General features: G+C 41.7%; 2 protein-coding genes across 3 annotated transcripts in view; both read right to left on the reverse strand.

Annotated features, from left to right (window-relative positions):
* Positions 1–223, reverse strand: part of LOC310961884 (ras and Rab interactor 2-like) — a 48,721-nt gene extending 48,498 nt beyond the window's left edge. For both annotated transcript variants that reach the window (XM_083934175.1, XM_083934176.1), the window contains exon 1: positions 61–223. The gene's annotated coding sequence lies outside the window, so the exon portion shown is untranslated. The remainder of the gene's footprint in view (positions 1–60) is intronic.
* Positions 224–6,901: 6,678 nt separating this feature from the next.
* Positions 6,902–17,701, reverse strand: part of LOC310954284 (sodium/potassium/calcium exchanger 3-like) — a gene marked incomplete at both ends in the record, with an annotated part of 76,757 nt that continues 65,957 nt past the window's right edge. The window contains 10 exons of the mRNA XM_083923686.1: positions 6,902–7,054; positions 10,558–10,623; positions 11,033–11,145; positions 11,375–11,489; positions 11,707–11,873; positions 11,986–12,256; positions 13,463–13,623; positions 16,675–16,808; positions 16,915–16,968; positions 17,040–17,065. Coding sequence (XP_083779812.1) covers positions 6,902–7,054; positions 10,558–10,623; positions 11,033–11,145; positions 11,375–11,489; positions 11,707–11,873; positions 11,986–12,256; positions 13,463–13,623; positions 16,675–16,808; positions 16,915–16,968; positions 17,040–17,065 — 1,260 coding nt within the window. The remainder of the gene's footprint in view (positions 7,055–10,557; positions 10,624–11,032; positions 11,146–11,374; positions 11,490–11,706; positions 11,874–11,985; positions 12,257–13,462; positions 13,624–16,674; positions 16,809–16,914; positions 16,969–17,039; positions 17,066–17,701) is intronic.

Genomic DNA, 17,701 nt, shown 5'->3' on the forward strand with positions numbered 1-17,701 from the left:
CCACTCTGACAACTTTTCATCAAAGTAGGAGTCAGTGTGTAAACAAGTCCCGGTACTCACCTCAGAGCGGTTTCCTTCGACACTGAACCGGTCCCGCAGTCCGGTTACACTCCGTGGGCAGAGGTCATGGCCGCTGCTTCGCTCTGCTGCCGTCGTGTTCGGTTTTCGGGTGACACCGAGGAGCCTCACCGTCCCCGGACTCGCTCGGTTACATGGTTTATCGTCGGACACACGGACACAAAGAGCACGGGCTGGAGCGCGAGCTGCGGTAACATGACGCCGCCGCCTGATTGGCTGAGGAGCTAATGACGATTCTCACCTTTTTTTTTGTTATGGTATTGAAATATGAAATACACACACACGCACACACACACACAGGCCCAAAATACACACACATGCACAAACGGGACCTATATACATGCATTAATGGAGAGATGTCAGAGTGAGGGCCTGCCAATGGAGCAGTTGGGGGTTGGTTGCCTTGCTCAACAGCACCTCAGTTTTGCTGTCAGAGCCTGTGGAGCTGGAATCTCCCACTGGAATCTTTGATACCCCTCTTATCTTTGTTAAGTGTGTTTATTTCCTGGTGTTCCTGGTGTTTGCCTAAATGGCGGCATTGCTCCCGCAGAGCAGGATCATGGTCAACAGCACGTCTCCAGTCCACACTCCTTTCATAGTCCACACGGTGACTCGGCTGGGAACCGCAGGTTCGAGTCCCTGTGTGGACCATGGATTGAGCGCCTGCCGCATGAAATGTTGAAATTAAAGGTTTTTTGTCAGGCTAGATATTAGGCACCAAAGCATTCAGTTGTCATGTTCATAAGCAAGTGTGCTAACTATGGCATTAAAACATGGTAGGCCATATGAACAGTGTTGGGTATAAGGGGTCACAAATAGGGGAGAGCGGGGATGGTTGTAACCAGTGGCGGCTGGTGGACTTTATTTCTACGGGGCTGTGTCATAAATAAAGCGGACTTTCTCTCAGAAAAAGATCACCTGTCCTGGCAAGAAACAGTGAGAAGATTGTGTACACAGACTCAGTTCACATTGTTCCTGTTTGGTTCCCATCAATAACCCCAAAAACATTGTTTTAAGATGACTGACACGTTGTTGCTGAAGTGTACATAACTAAACATACGTTTTCTTTCAATGTTCCCATATTTCATTTTTGCAAATAATTTTACTGAATTTTCAGTTAGACATACCCCTTTTTCATATACATATATATATATATATATATATATATAGTATATACATAATTCAGAAAGGTGCTTTAGGTCATTTTCTCCAGTATTTATCCAGGCTTGATCTGTTATTTTGTTTTGGAAACGGTCAATGGGATTCTTTTCCTCTCTCACTGGTTGTCATGACAACTCAAACATCACGCTGATGCGGTCCAAGTTGTTTAACAAGTTTGACTGTTTGTGATCTTTCGTTTAAGAGATTTAACAGTTAAGAACAGGGGTCCACTCCCTGTTGTGGTCCCTCCCACTACAACTATCGTTTCAGTTTATGGTCACACTAGGCTGTCAGTCACCATCAGAAACACAACAAGAGAGACTTGGGCAGAGATTAGGGGCATGGTTTGGAGCGATAGAAGTATCCAGAGGCTGCGTGTGCAACCTCTTAATGAGTGTGTATGTTGAACTGATGGATGCTCCAGAATCATAAGTCATTTTTATCACACTGATATTTGTTCAAGTGTTTGTTTTTCTTGTATGTTTGGATTTAATTAGTTATTTGATGCTTTTAAAACGGGGTGAAACGTCATGATTGACATGATCCATAGTTCGGATTCACTTTTGTACAGTGGGAGGCAGCGGAGACACATTGTCCATCTTTATTTCTTACATTTTGATGTAAGATAGTAATATTTTCTGTTACAACTAACCCAGACTATGAGGTGGATTGTAACCAAGCCCCCACCACAGCGACTTCCTGGTCGATCCGATAAGGAAGTGCCAAAAACTGCAGTTCTCTGAGTGTCCACTAGGAGCAGGTTTCATCATAGAGCAGTATCTCATTGACCCCCATGTTAAACAGGCCGTGTTCACAGCATCATTAAACCAGTTTAGGTCTGGTACAAAAAACATTCTAGTCTGTATGTTTAGGTCATATCTCCATGACAACACTGAGGGGGCCGAATTTTTTTGTACCAGGCTAGTTGAAGTATGAATAATTAGGGACATGGCTTTTGAGTGACAGCTAACCGCTGGCCCTCACTTCTCCTCAGAGGCTAGTTGTCAGGATTAGCCATGGGATTAAATGTGACTATTTTGTATCACATTTTGAACAGATTGGCTTAAAAAAGCTCCAAGATACAGAAAGAAATGTCAAAAGTGTTACAACCATCCCTGGTCTTCCCTAATAAAAACTATAATCAAACTAGATTACATTTGAATTTATAGTTATGTTATAGTCGCATTGTCAAGGATTACCTGATTATATTTTTGATTAGGTCTTTAAAATATGGCATGATGGATGATATAAATAATGATGATTAATGGATATTTGATGTTTTATGAAAGGGGAAAGTTGAACACTTGAGTCAGTGTTGTAGAACACACGCAGCACACCTCTTTGTGTCAGTACTGCTTCTGTAAAGGTTGTTTGATCCACGGTTAATGAATGCTGCATGCATCCATGTTTTTAGTATGAGGTCCAATGTTTCCAAGTTTTTATTCCTGTCCAGGGTGGACCCCGCCTCACGCCCGATGTCAGCCCCCCCCCCCCCCTTCCCCCTCCCCCCCGCGACCCCGACAGGGAAAAACGGTTGAAGATAAATAAATAAATAAATTAATTAATTAAATAAACATTTATATACCTGTATGTGGCTTGATGAACTAAAGGTAAAAATATGTTATGAGGGCACCAGTTAAATTATTTCTGATGTCTATAAATTATAACTAATGGCTTTAAAATGGTAAATAAATGATTTACATAAGCAGTTATAGCAATAATAATTGATTTATTTGACCATCTCCCTTTGGCCACCTAACAAATGTAAGTCCAGTGTTCACATTTCAGCCGTCTGAGAACAATATGTGGCACTTTAGCTGCTTAATGCTCCACCATGTTCACCAGATAGTTGCTTACTTTGTTAATGTATACATGAATATTGATAAGCCCAGTTTTGGATCTCCACATTGTGAAAAATCCCCATAGTTTCTTCTCCTTCAGCATCACACTTCATTACGTTTGATCTTAGGCCAATATCTTCTTTTTCTATCTTCTCTCAACATGACTGAGCCGTCTCTGCCATACAGTTTAGGTGTGTAATGCTAAAGAACTCCACTAGATGTCACTCTTTCTTTAAACAGACTGTCTGTGTGGTGAAATGTTCCGATGGGAGGCATGTTTTTTCAACTTAGTATAGTTTCAGAGGTCTCACTGAACACATTTAGTAACTTTATACAATAAAAAAAGAAGGGTCAAATCATTTTCAAAAAACTCTACCAGATGGTTTGTTTTTAATATTAATAAGATACATTTAATGTTATCCTAGCAGCTTAATGCTGAAATAGTTTCACAAGTATGAATTAGATTTTTTTTTGTTTGCTCTACTGAACTTGAAAATTGTCTTTTTAGTGATAAAAGTATTGATTCTAAACTTTAAAAATTTTTTATTAAATCGAAAACTTTAAAATACTCACTGCTGTTAATATCATAAATATAGTTTAATTACATTATATATGTGATAAGAACAAAATATCAGTATATTTAACCATTTCTGAGATGTTTCTAGGTCCTGTAATGATGAATATGTAGAATAAAGATGTAGAAATATCACTAGTACTGGTAATATTACTAATTCCATGGTATTAGCATTACAACAGCACATGATGGTTTCTGTTTTACATATGCCATGAACACACACCTCAACCATTCAGTAGAGACCTATATTTTAAAAAACACCATTGTTATTATTTCCTCACGGAAGAAAAAAATGCAAATTTTTTTTTTCTATTGCTTTTTTCTTAGTGAGGACGTTAAAGGGTGACAATGATCATAAGAACTGTATACTGGAAATAATAAAGAATAAAAAATGTGGATGGATATTTCAGCCGCCCCAAAAGGTAAAGAAACATATGCTGAGTAACAATATTAATAATAATAGATCAATTTTGTTTTTAAGCGCTTTTCTCAGTACTCAAAGTCGCTGGAGTGTACTATATGTGCCTCCATATCTCGTTTTGAAAACTTCAAAATAAAGCAGAGAATGATGAAGTCATCAGTCCAGTGAGGTGATGTGTGAATGTAAATCACTTTATTGTAAGAAGACCACTGGGAACAAGGCCGATATCTTCCCCTCTCTCTCTGGCCCTGAGCTCCGCCCAGAGGTCCTCAGCAACAAAAATGGAGGATTTACAAACAATTCAAAAGACATGAGCATAAAACGACATTAATTAGCTGAAAACTAACTGTTGTAGGCCTACATTCTACATACAGTATACATCTCAAATATAATTGCTCCTCAGAAGTCGTTCCAACATCTGTGTCTCATAGCATATCCCTCTGATATGTACAGCATGATCAAAACAGTGCATTGGAAATGCATTCAAATTACACACAAAATAATCTGAATTGTGAAAGAGGCATGCAAACCGACCAGGATTTATCTCTAGGCAGCCTAACGGAAAATTTACCCAAACCACTTTCTACTGAGTGTGTGTCTCAAAGTGATCCAGTAAAGGGCCGCTGTGGCTGCAGGTTTTCATTCAAACCAAGCAAGAACACACCTGATCCAACAAATCCAACTATGTGAAGGCGATTCAGTTGGTTGATTAAGTCGAGTCAGGTGTGTTCTTGCTTGGTTGGAATGAAAACCTGCAGCCACAGCGGCTCTTTCAGGGATCAGTTTAGACACTCCTACAGCCATCTCTGAAGACGTAAAACAGCTCTACAGCGCTCTCTCGTGGCTGCAGGAGAAGCATCAACACCTACAGAGGATGCTTTTAATTAATCAGCAACTCTATCAGCATGAGGATTCTCAAGAAGAAGAATCCTTCAAGGTAAAACTCAAATAAAAATACACATTTTCCACATTTTCTTTGAACACATGCTGGAACATTGTGGCAATACTGTTGACAAAGGTGGGTTTTTTTGTCTCAAAGACAAGCAGGAGAACGGCCACAAGCGTTGGTTTTGAAGCCTCAAATACAAGGGATGGCACAAGAGTTAAAGCACTGTGTTTAAGAAACAACTGTGAAAGTTCAGGGGGGGGGGGTGCACCATCAGCGTGCACGTCCTTTTTTGTCGTATTTATCTGAAAGTGAATCTTTCACATTCATCCTCACCGATTCAACACGCGAGGGGATCGGCAACATCTTCCGCTCCAGAGGTGAAGATTCCATTTTCAGCCCTTCTCACCAAATCAGAGCATCTCCATGGCAACTCAACCCCGCCGTACATCCTTGTCAAAAACCACCGTTTCTACCGGTATATCAAACTATACAAAACTTATAAATTATAAACTTCTATCCTTAAATATAAACAACATCAAGTCAGTTTCCAGTACTTAGATTATATATTAGGTACAGTACATTGTACAGCTCCGTCGTCAGAGCGCGGAGAATGTTCCATTAAATACACTGCACATGATCCAAAGGGCTGAAACTGGTGCTCAGACATGATCGTTGAATAAATTAATTCATAAATAAATCATGATTATGTCTTTCCAGTATGTCCTTGGTTCCCCTCGAGACTGACACACACGCACGCGCACAAACACACACACACACACACACACACACAGGCACACACACACACACACACACACACACACACACTCACACTACACTCGAGCTAACTCTTAAGTCCAAATCTAAGTCTCTTACTCCTACTCTAAAAAATACTTTTGGCTTTAAGAAGCAACAACGTTATACTCAACTCAGAGACTAAAAACAAATTCTTTAATATGTACAAGAGGTCTACTGTCTAAAGGGAACTTTAAACTCAGTAGTTATAGGTTTAGAGTACCTGTAGATGCTTTGCGATGATAGAATAACATTTCTAATCGATAAAGTGACAGTGCTGGATGTCGGTTCCAGGCAGAACCCTTCCTTATGTGGGTTCTATTTAAGAAAAATAAAAGCCGCATGTACTTGGACACATGCCCGTAGAGAGACAAACAAATCAGAATAGACTCTATGTGAATAGTGTTAAATAACTAGATTCTCTCTGTCAGTGCAAAGCTACAGATGACTTGCGGCTGGTACAGCATGCTGTGTTGACTGGTACTGAGAATGGGTGGCATCTTGAAGCATTTTGAGTGTATCACGGGTAGACCAAATCACTAAAGTAAAACATACAATATTGTCACTGTCATCGGATCGTTCAGCTTGGCAAGACTGATCCAGTTGTGCATAAGAGAATCCCATATATCAGCTAATATTAGTACCTATATAATCCTCAAATATATACAGAGAAAGACAGCTTTACTTAAAAGTACCGTAATCGTGTGCTTATATCCAAACTTGTACAAAGAGTAACAAACAATCCAGCTAAAAATGGCTGTTAGCGCAGGACTTCTCTCTTTCCGCCGGTCAGTCAGTCAGTTACAGTAGCAGCTTCTTCACCAACAGTAGCCTAACTGTTGGTGTTAATACAGTTAAGTTCACTCCAGCCAACCTTTCGGTTCATTACGCAATTGGCAGCACTCTCTGCTGCTGGGACTTTTCCTTCCACACCTCCTGTCCGCTCCCAAAAAACCTTCGGTGTCTTCTGTCTTGTGTGTATTGCACCAAAGATAAATCATATTGTGCTCTATTTTTCTATCTGAAAAAATAAAAAGGTAGGACTTGGTTTCAAAGGCGCCGAGAAACTTGAAGCCAGGTGAGGTTTCCTCCATCAACCAGAGGAAGAACAAGATGATGAAGAAGAAGAGGAGGAGAAGGGGATGTCAGTGGATGTCTCGGCACATGGGAAGGTTGACGAAGATGAAGACGTTGAACTCTATGAGGATGGAGATGCATAGGAAGATGGCGTACAAGATGAGGCAGGCCAAGCCCAGTCGCCAGTCCAGAGTCCATTTGTTCAGATGGACACCGAGAACCTGCAGACAAGAGAGGAAGAATCAACACTCTCAACTGAAATATGAAAGAGAAAAAAAAATAGGAAAACGTTAGAAGCATTGTATCCAAACTATTCCTGTTTTTTGAGCGCCGAGCACTGCCACGTCTCCATTAACAGAGAGCCGGCTGAGGCGGTGGAGAGATTCAAGTATGATGGAATCAGCCTGAGACAAGAAACTCAGCTTTGATCATCACACCACCGGCTCTCTGCCTCCAGGAAACTCAGGGCCCTCTCACACCCACCTTCTGCTCCTCCTGCACAGAGCCTCTTCCTCTACTGCTCCACATGCTTTACCCATGCATACATACAACAGTAACATACAAGGCCTTCACAAAAAAATGGAAAATGTGGCTTATCAACACTTACAGCTGCCAACACTGAACGATAAGCCTGTTGTGATGTTTTGTTGTAATGATCAAATGTTATGTTGTGATGTCGTATTTTTTCTTAATTGTATAGTAAGTGTTGCATATGTATTTTCTATTATATTGTACATGTATTGTGTGCATGGCATCATGGCCAGGGGACACCAGATGAAAACTGGCCTTCTGGCTAATTCTGGCTTTTTTAACCCATGTGTAATCATGTGTTTTATGAAGTTGCACTGTCCCCTTTTAAAAAAAAATACCCAGTTTTATGGAACAGCATCCCTTTGCCACTGCGATCCCTGGACTCCTGTGACACTTTGATGAAGCAGCTGGAAACATTTTTATTCAGAGAGGCTTTGGTTAACCTGTTTTATATACTGTTTCCTCTTTTTACCTGTTTACATGTCCCTGTCCTCCTTATACGTTCTAATTGTAACTCTGCAGCTCTGCACTGTTTGTCAATTATCGCTATTTTATTTTATATATAATATATTATATATATATCATTTACTTTTGTCATTCATGTAAATCACTGTGATTTCTATCTGTGAAAGGTGCTATATAAATACACTTTACTTATGTCCTTACCTACATGCTACTTCCCCATGCTCACTGTCACCATCAGGAACAAATGCCTCAAAATCACACACATTGCCTCTAAAACCATTAGCCTCCCAACCTCCCAGTTCTCAGTAACACTGATCTCTAATGTGTAAGAAAAAAACATGCTACAGTAAGAGCTGCGTGCCCTCCACCATCACTGCTATCCATCTACAAATGAAGCAAACTGTGAGCTACCATTAACACGACACGCTCTTCTCACTGCAGCATGCTGTATATCCAACACACTCTTTTCATGATGGCACTGTACTTATAGATATACATAGAGATATCTCTATGGATTTTTTCATTCATGAGTGGCTCCCTGTTTTTTGCTGTTTATACAGCATTACATAAGCTTCACCTCCACCTCCACCTTCAGCCAGGGAGGACGTTATAGGCATCCCTCCTCGCCACTACAGCACCTTTTTCCTCAGCTTAGTGTTTTCTTAGTGGCCTAGAGGTAAAGTGGGTCTTCCATTCGAGAGATCAGCGGTTCGATCCCCCGGTCCGCGTGTCGAAGTGTCCTTGGGTGCGCATGGGTGTGTAAATGTGGTGTAAATGGTTAGATTAAGTTATGGTATGTGGATGGGTGAATGGGTGAATTTGACAAGTAGTGTGAAAGCGCCTTGAGTAGTCAGAAGACTAGAAAGGGCACAAGTCCATCTACCATTACCATCTTATGGGGACTTACCAGGAGAGATCCTAGATGCCATATATCATTTCTGTACATATTCTATAATCAAATAGGCATCCATTCCACACAAGTTGGCTAAATCATGTTTCCTTTTATCGTTTCTCTCAACAAACAACAATCTGTCATTTAGTCTCCAGCCTCCTATCATTATCTATTTAAATAGCTACATAGAATCAAGCAGTGACCTCCTGAGGTCTGACAGATGAAGCAATTGCAGAAGTGTCAAAAACTGTAGTTGTCCACTAGACACTGGCTCCAAAAGTGAGTCAATCCCCATAGTGCCCCATGTTTACAGCAGAAACAAACATGTTTAAAGCCGGGTACAGCAAACAGTTTGGTCTCAGCAGCTACATTCACTATTCATGACAAATGTAATTTTTTTAAGAACTCACCTGTTTAAATTACATTACAGCGACTTCCTGGTTGATCCAATAAGAAGGTGCCAAAAACTGTAGTTCTCTGAGTGTCCACTAGGGACAGGTTTCATAATAGAGCAGTTTCTCATTGACTACCATGTTAAACAGGCCGTGTTCACAGCATTATTAAACCTCTTTATGGCCTGGTACAAAAAACATTCTAGTCTGTATGTTTAGGTCATATCTCCGTGACAACACTGAGGTAGGGGAATTTGTTTTGTACCAGGCTAGTTTTTTATTTTATTGGAGGTTAAAGTTTATGGATAATTAGGGAGATGGCCTCTTGAGTGACAGCTAGCCGCTGGCCCTCACTTCTCCTCTGAGATATACGTCAGGATTAGCATCATTAGAATGCTAACTCTGTCATCTTGACCTGGACTGCGGTCATTCGTGTGGTGGTGTTACTATAAGCAACAAGATGGTTCGTACTTCTAAAAAACTGTACCAACTGATGGTTTAGGAACACACTGTGTTAACGTTAGCTCTGTTATGCTAACTAAATAGCCACACATGCACTATGACTTGCAATACAGCCTGCTATCGATGGCACCAAAATAGATGCTAATCTGGAGCAGCAGGAGGATTTGGGCTGTGAGGGTCTGTGTTTTACAGTCTATGAGCATGGTATTGTGTTGAATATCAGTTTAAATCTCCGATCAGAAATGCTGCATGCACTTCACTCCCGGAGCTGGTGTGTTTTCCACAAGACTGACACAGGAGCCTGCACTTGACTCTGCTAGAGATCGACCTCCTGTGTCAGGCTCTACCCTTTAAAAACCTGTTCCCATTACAAAATTTTTAAAAATGACTCCCATTCCCTCCCGGTCCCGGGGAAAAAAATGTCGACATTGACTCCCACACCTGTTTATCTAGTATCATGTTCTATTAGCCCATCTCCCGGGGGTGGTGCTAATGTTGCTAATCCAGTAAACGTCAGCTGGGGGTATCTCGCTCCCCCCAACGTCACATCAATACCCTTTTTTGGTAAGAGGAAATAAGGAGGAGTCAGAATCTGACAAGATGGCGGCTCCCATAGGTGAGTACAATTTGATCAAGTTGAGAAAACGGACCTCGACGGAGATGCTACGTTTATTTTTTATACAGGCTATGGTTCTGCATAATGAATGTTGGCTTCTTTCAGTGACAGGTGACTGGGCTTGTCTATAGCACACAACAGTGCAGAGAGGATTTCACTGAACTGTATCGGCCTGATGATTACGAGCCAAAATGTTGGTAGGGATATTTGAGCTTTTTCCTAGAAGTTGGTCTGGATATCATCCCTGTGTAAATCTATACTAGTTGTTGGATTCAAAACTAGGAAAGATGTGGGATGAAATGTGCTTTAGCCTCCAGAATCATCAGGACAGCCCAATTTAGACAACTGTAAAAATCTGATACTTACTGTGACAAATACTGAGGCTAACAGGAGTCCAACAGAGAATATGAGTCCTCTGCTGTTAAGATGGATCTGAGGAGACAAACACAGAGAGTACAGTTTTTTTTCCACAAAGGATATACTGTCAGGGTTCCTTTGGAAAAGCCATGTTGAAACAAAAGATGACACAGACTCTTGCTCTGTCCTCATACACACAGAATTACATCCTGTATTTATGACCTCATAACACCTATTCCAAGTGTCTTTTTCTAGTGTGAAAAGTAATCAGCAGGTCAATTAACACATAACATCCTCTCAGTGTAAGGTGATAAACATTTGCAGCGCCCCAAGAAATACTGTGTGGGTGTATTTGTATTCAACTCCCTCGCTGCTGTGCACTGAATATTACAGACTATTGTTCCCGTCCTTCGTGAACACAGCTCTGTTCTATTCTGGTACAAGTCCAGCACAATCTCCTCTGGCTGAGCTGAGAAACACTCACGATGGAGCCGTAGTCGATGCAGAGTGTTTGCAGTGCCCAGGGCAGGCCCAGGCCCACCAGGATGTCAAACACATTACTGCCTATGGAGTTAGAGATGGCCATGTCTCCCAGACCTGAGGCAGAGAGAGCAACACTGTCAAGGTCTGTATGCAGTCCACAGACAAGTCAGTTATGACAAGCAATATTTTGCTGCGTAACGCCACTACTTCTCTTAACAGCATTTCAACACAAATACTGATTTCAACTCCTTGTGTGTGTGTGTGTGTGTGTGTGTGTGTGTGTGTGTGTGTGTGTGTGTGTGTATGTGCACTCATGTGTGTGTGTATGTGTGTTTGTGTGTACCTTGCCGTGCAACTATAACACTAGCCATGCAGTCTGGGACACTGGTGCCTGCTGCAAGGAAGGTGATGCCCATGATAACGTCTGGAATGCCCAGAGTGAAGCCGATCACAGTCACCTGAAAGCAAACAAATACTCTTTATATATAGTTTAGTTTTATACAGTAAATGTACTTTATTTCAGTAGTACAGTTAATCAAATAAAGACAACTGAAACCCCAAGCTTAAACTAAAAGCCCTAAAGGATGGTATCTCCCCTTTTCGTGAAGTTAATTCGAATAATCTTTAAAGATCAGGAAGTGTTTCTAAAGAGAGAGAGAGACCGACTGGACTGACCATCCAGACCATGATGTAAGAGAGGCCAGCGATCCAGATGGTGGCGGTGAAGAAGGAGACCATGAACCATCTCTCCCAGCGCCGTTTGGCACAGTTGGGCACGGTGAAGAACAGAAGCAGGGACAACGGCCACATCGTGAGCCACTTCAGCTTGTTACATGCCCCAGCTGAAGGACAAAGAGGGGGGTCATAGATATGATGATTTATTGATAACAACACAAACACACAAACACAAACTGTCAGTGATCATTTGATTTCAATATGTCATCCGAGCTGTACCTGGAACTGTGAAAGGCACCAGGGGGCCATTATTGTCATCTTCTCCCGTTCCTTCCTCGTCGTTCTCGTTGTTCTCATTATCCTCATTTTCATTCTCTGTCTCGTTCCCAGACTCCAGCCGCTGAAGTCTACACTTCCCGTTCAGACCCTGCTCAGCTCCGCCCATTCCATTCTCTAAGCCTCGCCTCCCCTGAGTCCTGGCGGCGGAGTCAGAGTCACCGTTAGTGATGCGGTTGACTCGAGTCTCAGTGGTGTTGATCAGTCTTTGTCTCTGGAAGTGATTATAGAACTTTATTTTAGACAAGATTAAAGGTTGAATATGTAGAATCTTTATTAAAAGCTATATTTAGAAAATAATAATAATACACCCACGGGGCGTTTTGAGGGGTGCAGAATGAAAGTATTGCTTTTCTATTAAAAAAAAAAAATTTAGTCTGTAAAAAACTAGAGTCAATATAGGCCAAGCATTCACTCCATGGACTGAGAGAAAAGAGAGAAACGGCATTAAAACGCACGCTGAAATGGCTACTTTTCCCCTTGATCGGTAAGCTAACTTTCATCTTTACTTGGCTGTAACAGCTAACGCTAACTGTCAGTCAAACTCCTCTGCAATACTTTTTTTAATTTTTTGCCGGAGAGGATGGGTTCAAACAGGCTCAAACAGACCCTGGTCTCCTGTTTCCTCGCTTGACACACTCGGCAACAAACCTGGCAACCCTTAAACTGGAAGTATTAGTTGTTGTAGCGACTTTGATCTTGAGACACTAGATGGCGGTGTTCTGTTTATTCCCCATATTCAACCTTTAAGCTATAACTGCAATATTGCCTTTAAAGGTCCTATATCATGCTCATTTTCAGGTTCATACTAGTATTAAGTGTTTCTACAAGAACATGTTAACATGCTTTAATATTAAAAATACACAATTTTCTTTTTTTTTTTTCAAACTGCCCATTGGTGCTGCATCTGTATTCACCAGCAAGAGTAGAAAAAATGGTTTGAAACAGATCATTCAATTTTGAGTCCCAGGTAATCGCTCGAGTTTGTTTTCATTTATCTATATTATAAAATCCTATTTAAGCCTCTTATATTTGTCTGTAGCAGAAGTTAATGTACTTTACTCTTCTTTTAATCAAAAGTCTAAATGTGGTTGTTTGGCTTGGATTCACATCCAGACTGCAGTCTGCAGCCGACAGGTGCCTGAGAGAAAATGTTGGCTGTGATATCCAAAAGAAAATTAACATTCATTCCACTCCTTCTTCTGTTGAAACCCAGACAGGGTTATTTAGTTTGTATTTATGTAAAGACTCTGGTTTTGCAGGGATTTTGCAAAGTAACTGAAGTTGATTCAACTTATTGCTTGACGGAAGCTTTGCCGCTTTTCAATTGGAAATAGCTTTTAACGGATGTAAAACTACATACCACAAAGTAGATTTCAACATAGTGTGCACACATATGTATAGTGAGGTGTACATGTACCTCATTGATAAGCATGCGGGAGGCCATGGTGAGGCGGGTTCTGGGGGAGAAATGACTGGTGATCATGATCCTCATGCCGGCCTCAGAGAAGGACAGCTGGTGGGGGTATGCAGACAGCAGCTCATCCACCATCAGGACAGACGGCGTACAGTGGAAGTTAGCTAGAGAGAGATAACACACGTCTGTTCATCTGACTGCAGCGCTGATTGTTTACTTCTTAATCACACTGAAAGTAGTCGTCAGTCAAAAATCATGTGGGAGTGATTTTTCAATCTATTACACAAACATTGTCTTCTTATTATTGAAAGAAATAAAAAGTGTTGCATCTTTACTCTGCAAGCCTCTGAGGGGTTTGCCTGTGTACTCCCTGACTGACAGCTGAGAGTGCCTGCACCGCTCAGTCTAACTTACTCGCTAATGAGCATCTCAACCAACTGATCTTGCAGGTAAGTTTGGAAGCTGTTCAGTGTGCTGCTGCTAATTAGCTATCCAGCCTAAAGGAGATTTCCACTGTGTTGCAAGAGAATGTGTCGCTGAAAGTTGAATCGTTAGACCCTTGGGCAAAAGCCACCCTATCGCGGGATAGTCTTGTGTAAGCAAAAAAAGTGGAACAGGCACTGTGAATCAGCTACTTTGATGGATTCTTGGTAAGGGGCCTGAAATGAGTTCTGCGGTTTAACGTTTTTGTTCTACGACTTAATATACTACAGTTAATGCCCCAGTTGGGAATTTTGAAGCTTGTACGTGTCTTTAAAAAGGTGGAACATCATCACGGCAAAACAGTTGAAATCAGTTGGAAGCCGATGGTGGTGTTTGAAGTCATGTCCCCGCAGTGTAGTTCGTTTATAGCCTCAGGTCAGCGTTTTACTTCTGGAGACTTTAGAGAGAGTTTAGGCTTTAATAATCCTAAAAGTGGTATTCATTTGTGAATATTATCTTGCCAAACAAAAGTATCAAAAACTTTTCTTCACCACCAAAGCTTTGGTTGAGGGAACCAGGGTGATGCTAACTTTCGGGTCAGCTGATAAAAATACATCATCCATGCAGATTGTTTTCTTTTGCTCTGGCAGGTACGTCTGGTCATTCTCCCATTCAGACAGATTTCCAGCAACTTGAGATCTTATGGGCCAATCGCAACCTGCTGCAGTCGGCAAGTCTGGCAGATCGAGTTGACTCAGTCAAATGTTAACAACTCTCACGCCCCTCCGCCACTACCACCGAGCTCCCTCCCATCGAGTGCTCGTCAGAGCGTGTGCACCAGATTCCTGTGAACTCAGATTCCTCTGAACTCGCCCGTGTATTCTCTCATAAATAAAAGACATGGAGTACATGCTACATGGAGGTAGGCTGGCTAATACAGCTCTGTGCTGAGTGGACAGGATGATACGGACACTGTGGGTTTTTGCAAAACAAACAACAGGCTTTACGAGCATGTAGAGGCGGGTTTTTTTTTAAAACCGGATGATTTTTGTTTTTTTCTATCGGAGCATAGTGTCGGCTTCAGTGAATATGATCAAACAAATGTGCAGACTGCAACTTTAATCTCATGTGGGGCGGGTTTTAGACAACGACTGACAGAGGAGCAACAGACTGTATGTACTAATGTAGTTACTGAATGTAACAGGCATTCTCAGTCTATTGCAACGTACCAGGCTCACAAAACTCGAAGATCAAACTTTGAAACTAGACAGCGCTGATCAAATATGACTCGATATTCTGTTATTGTATTGACTATTTCTAGCTGAAATGTTTTCAGAACTGCATTTTAGTGTACTTTTTAGCTGTAATTTGAGACCCTGGTGCCATTGTTTTCCACTGAACAAACACCGCCATTTTGTTGCTCTGGCTGGTTGTAGGTCTATTATTTTGCGTCCAGACGCATTTTTTGCTCTGCACCGTTGATAAATGGAAATAAAAAATGAACTGAGAGGTTCCAGACTAATATGCATTTCCAAATTAGTCTTGTGATTCCAGGCTATTCACAACCTCTGGCAGGTTATGATGCCCTGTCAGAGAGGCCTCCATGAGGTTGTGGCAAGTTATCTCCCCCAAAAAGATCCATCTTAAAGTCCAGATACTAGCTACTGTGGGGACCATTTTGATGCTGCACATTCAAACACATCCAGCCTGGCCACCATCTGCTGAGGTAACTGCCATCCTGGTTCACTTCATCGCCACCTCAGCAGACACTGAGGAACAAGTCAGCAGGGCGACTGGTTCTGGGGCAGCGCTCAGACAATCAGATGCAGAACAAGCTGACCGAGCAGGCTGTGCTGAAGGAAGTTGGGGACTGCAAAGATATACGCAGGGCTTAGCCAGCATTATAGCTGTCGTTGTGCTCCCTACTATACCATACCTTTGAGGGCAGACACATCAAATGCAAACACTTGAGTAATCAGTGGAAGCGCTGGTTGGAAAAAAACAGCCCCTACTTGGCGGTGGAGGATCCAGGAGATTTTCCTTAGCCATCTGGTGGCCACTTCCACTGACCCAAACAGACTCTGATGCAGACCATAAACAAAACCAGTGGCAACATCCCTGGTAGGGTATCAGGGTATACAGGACATTGAAAGCAACTCTCTGCTAACAAGGAGGATTTATAGGCAGATACACATCCATCTGTACCAATTGTATGCTGCCACCATCAACTGGGTCAACAAGAAGAGAACTGTATTGCTGAATAAAGTTTGATTATCCTTGGTCCAGTTAGCAGAACCAGATGCAAGGTGGGCAGCCACCACAGCATGCTAATACGCAGATAAATGCTCTGGTATTACTGAGGGGACTGAAGTGAATTCTGACTTATCTACACACTGCTAGAGTTTGTCAAGTTAATTGACAATCTTTTGGTCTGCAGCAGGTTTGTAAGTTTCCTCGAAGAGTTTCTGTATGGAGGACCAGGAGGTGGAAGCTCTTCACTAGGGGATCAGGGGAATCAGGCATCAGGCTTCAAGGGAATCAGGCATCAGCCATCGTCTCACTAAGTGCACAGCCCAAAAAGGAGCATGGTTCAGCTTTAGCACTGCAGGTCTATGCTGGAAACCATCCCAGGACAAAGGAGACAAAACTTTGTCCATAAAGTCATCCTCGACTGTCTATCCTAGACAGCTGCCTTTATATTTATGTAAATTTCAGTGTGTAGAGATGAGCAGCTAAAACTTGCAGAGCCCTGTTAGAGGGCAAAGCCTGTAAAATAGAGCACATTACGCTACCTTTCTTGAGCAGCACTGCAGTAGCATCACACGTGACGTTATCCTCCAGATCGGTGCTTCCTGTCAGCCCGTTGGACAGATTCACAGAGCTCTTCTTTCGACGGTCAAAGTAGCGATGTGCCCTGTTGTTAAACCTGGCAATGACAAATGAATGAGAAGGGCCTAGAACTTTTTCACCTGCAGTAAATGCAGCGCGTCAGTCAACTGAAGGCGTTAGCTGTTTCTGGTGATGACACTCACTTCATGATGAGAATGTAGACTGCATACATGAGAATCAGGATAAGAGACTCCCACCTGCACACAAGCACAAGGTCAGTACGGTTATACAATCATTCAGTATTGAGAGAGAGAATATCATTACTCACCAGCACACCTTCTCATCATAGATGAACTAAAAAGACAAGACAAAGAGGACACAAAGGAACATTAGGTGGAGGCAGTAACTGAATTTGAAATGTATTCTGTATTTCAACATCTACTCCACTAGAGGGCATAACCAATCAAGAGCTCAAACAGACAGGAAAAGGTCAAAGCAAGACATTTTGGTTCACTGGGTTTTATTTCTCTGTAGCATGCTGCACACTGACCATATTATTTTCATAGTGATTTCATTGTGCAGCTGTCAGTAGAACCTCTGCGTCAGTGGTGGAGGAAATATTCCCATCTTTGACTTCATCAAAGTATCAACACCACAATGTGAAAATACTCACTTACTATTCAACATGTTACTATAGTAAAGGTAGAATTAGCAGTAAAATATACTTAAAGTATCAAATGCAAAAGTATTCATTTGGAAAAAATTACCTTGTTCAATATAATGTTATAATTTAAATATTACTATTTATGCATTACAGTCACAATCCGTAAGATTTGAGATACGTTGTTTCTAGCGGCCTCTGTGGCGGTAACATGTACCTGCAGGTGAGCCAGACTCCATCTAGTCACGTTTTGTCAACGCTTGTCAACGAGTTTTTTTTTTTTTTGCTCTTGTCTATTTAAATACATTCGCCTCTCTACTTGGGTCAGG

The sequence above is a fragment of the Echiichthys vipera genome (genome assembly GCF_963691815.1).
Source record: "Echiichthys vipera genome assembly, chromosome: 2".
Classification (NCBI taxonomy): Eukaryota; Metazoa; Chordata; class Actinopteri; order Perciformes; family Trachinidae; genus Echiichthys; species Echiichthys vipera.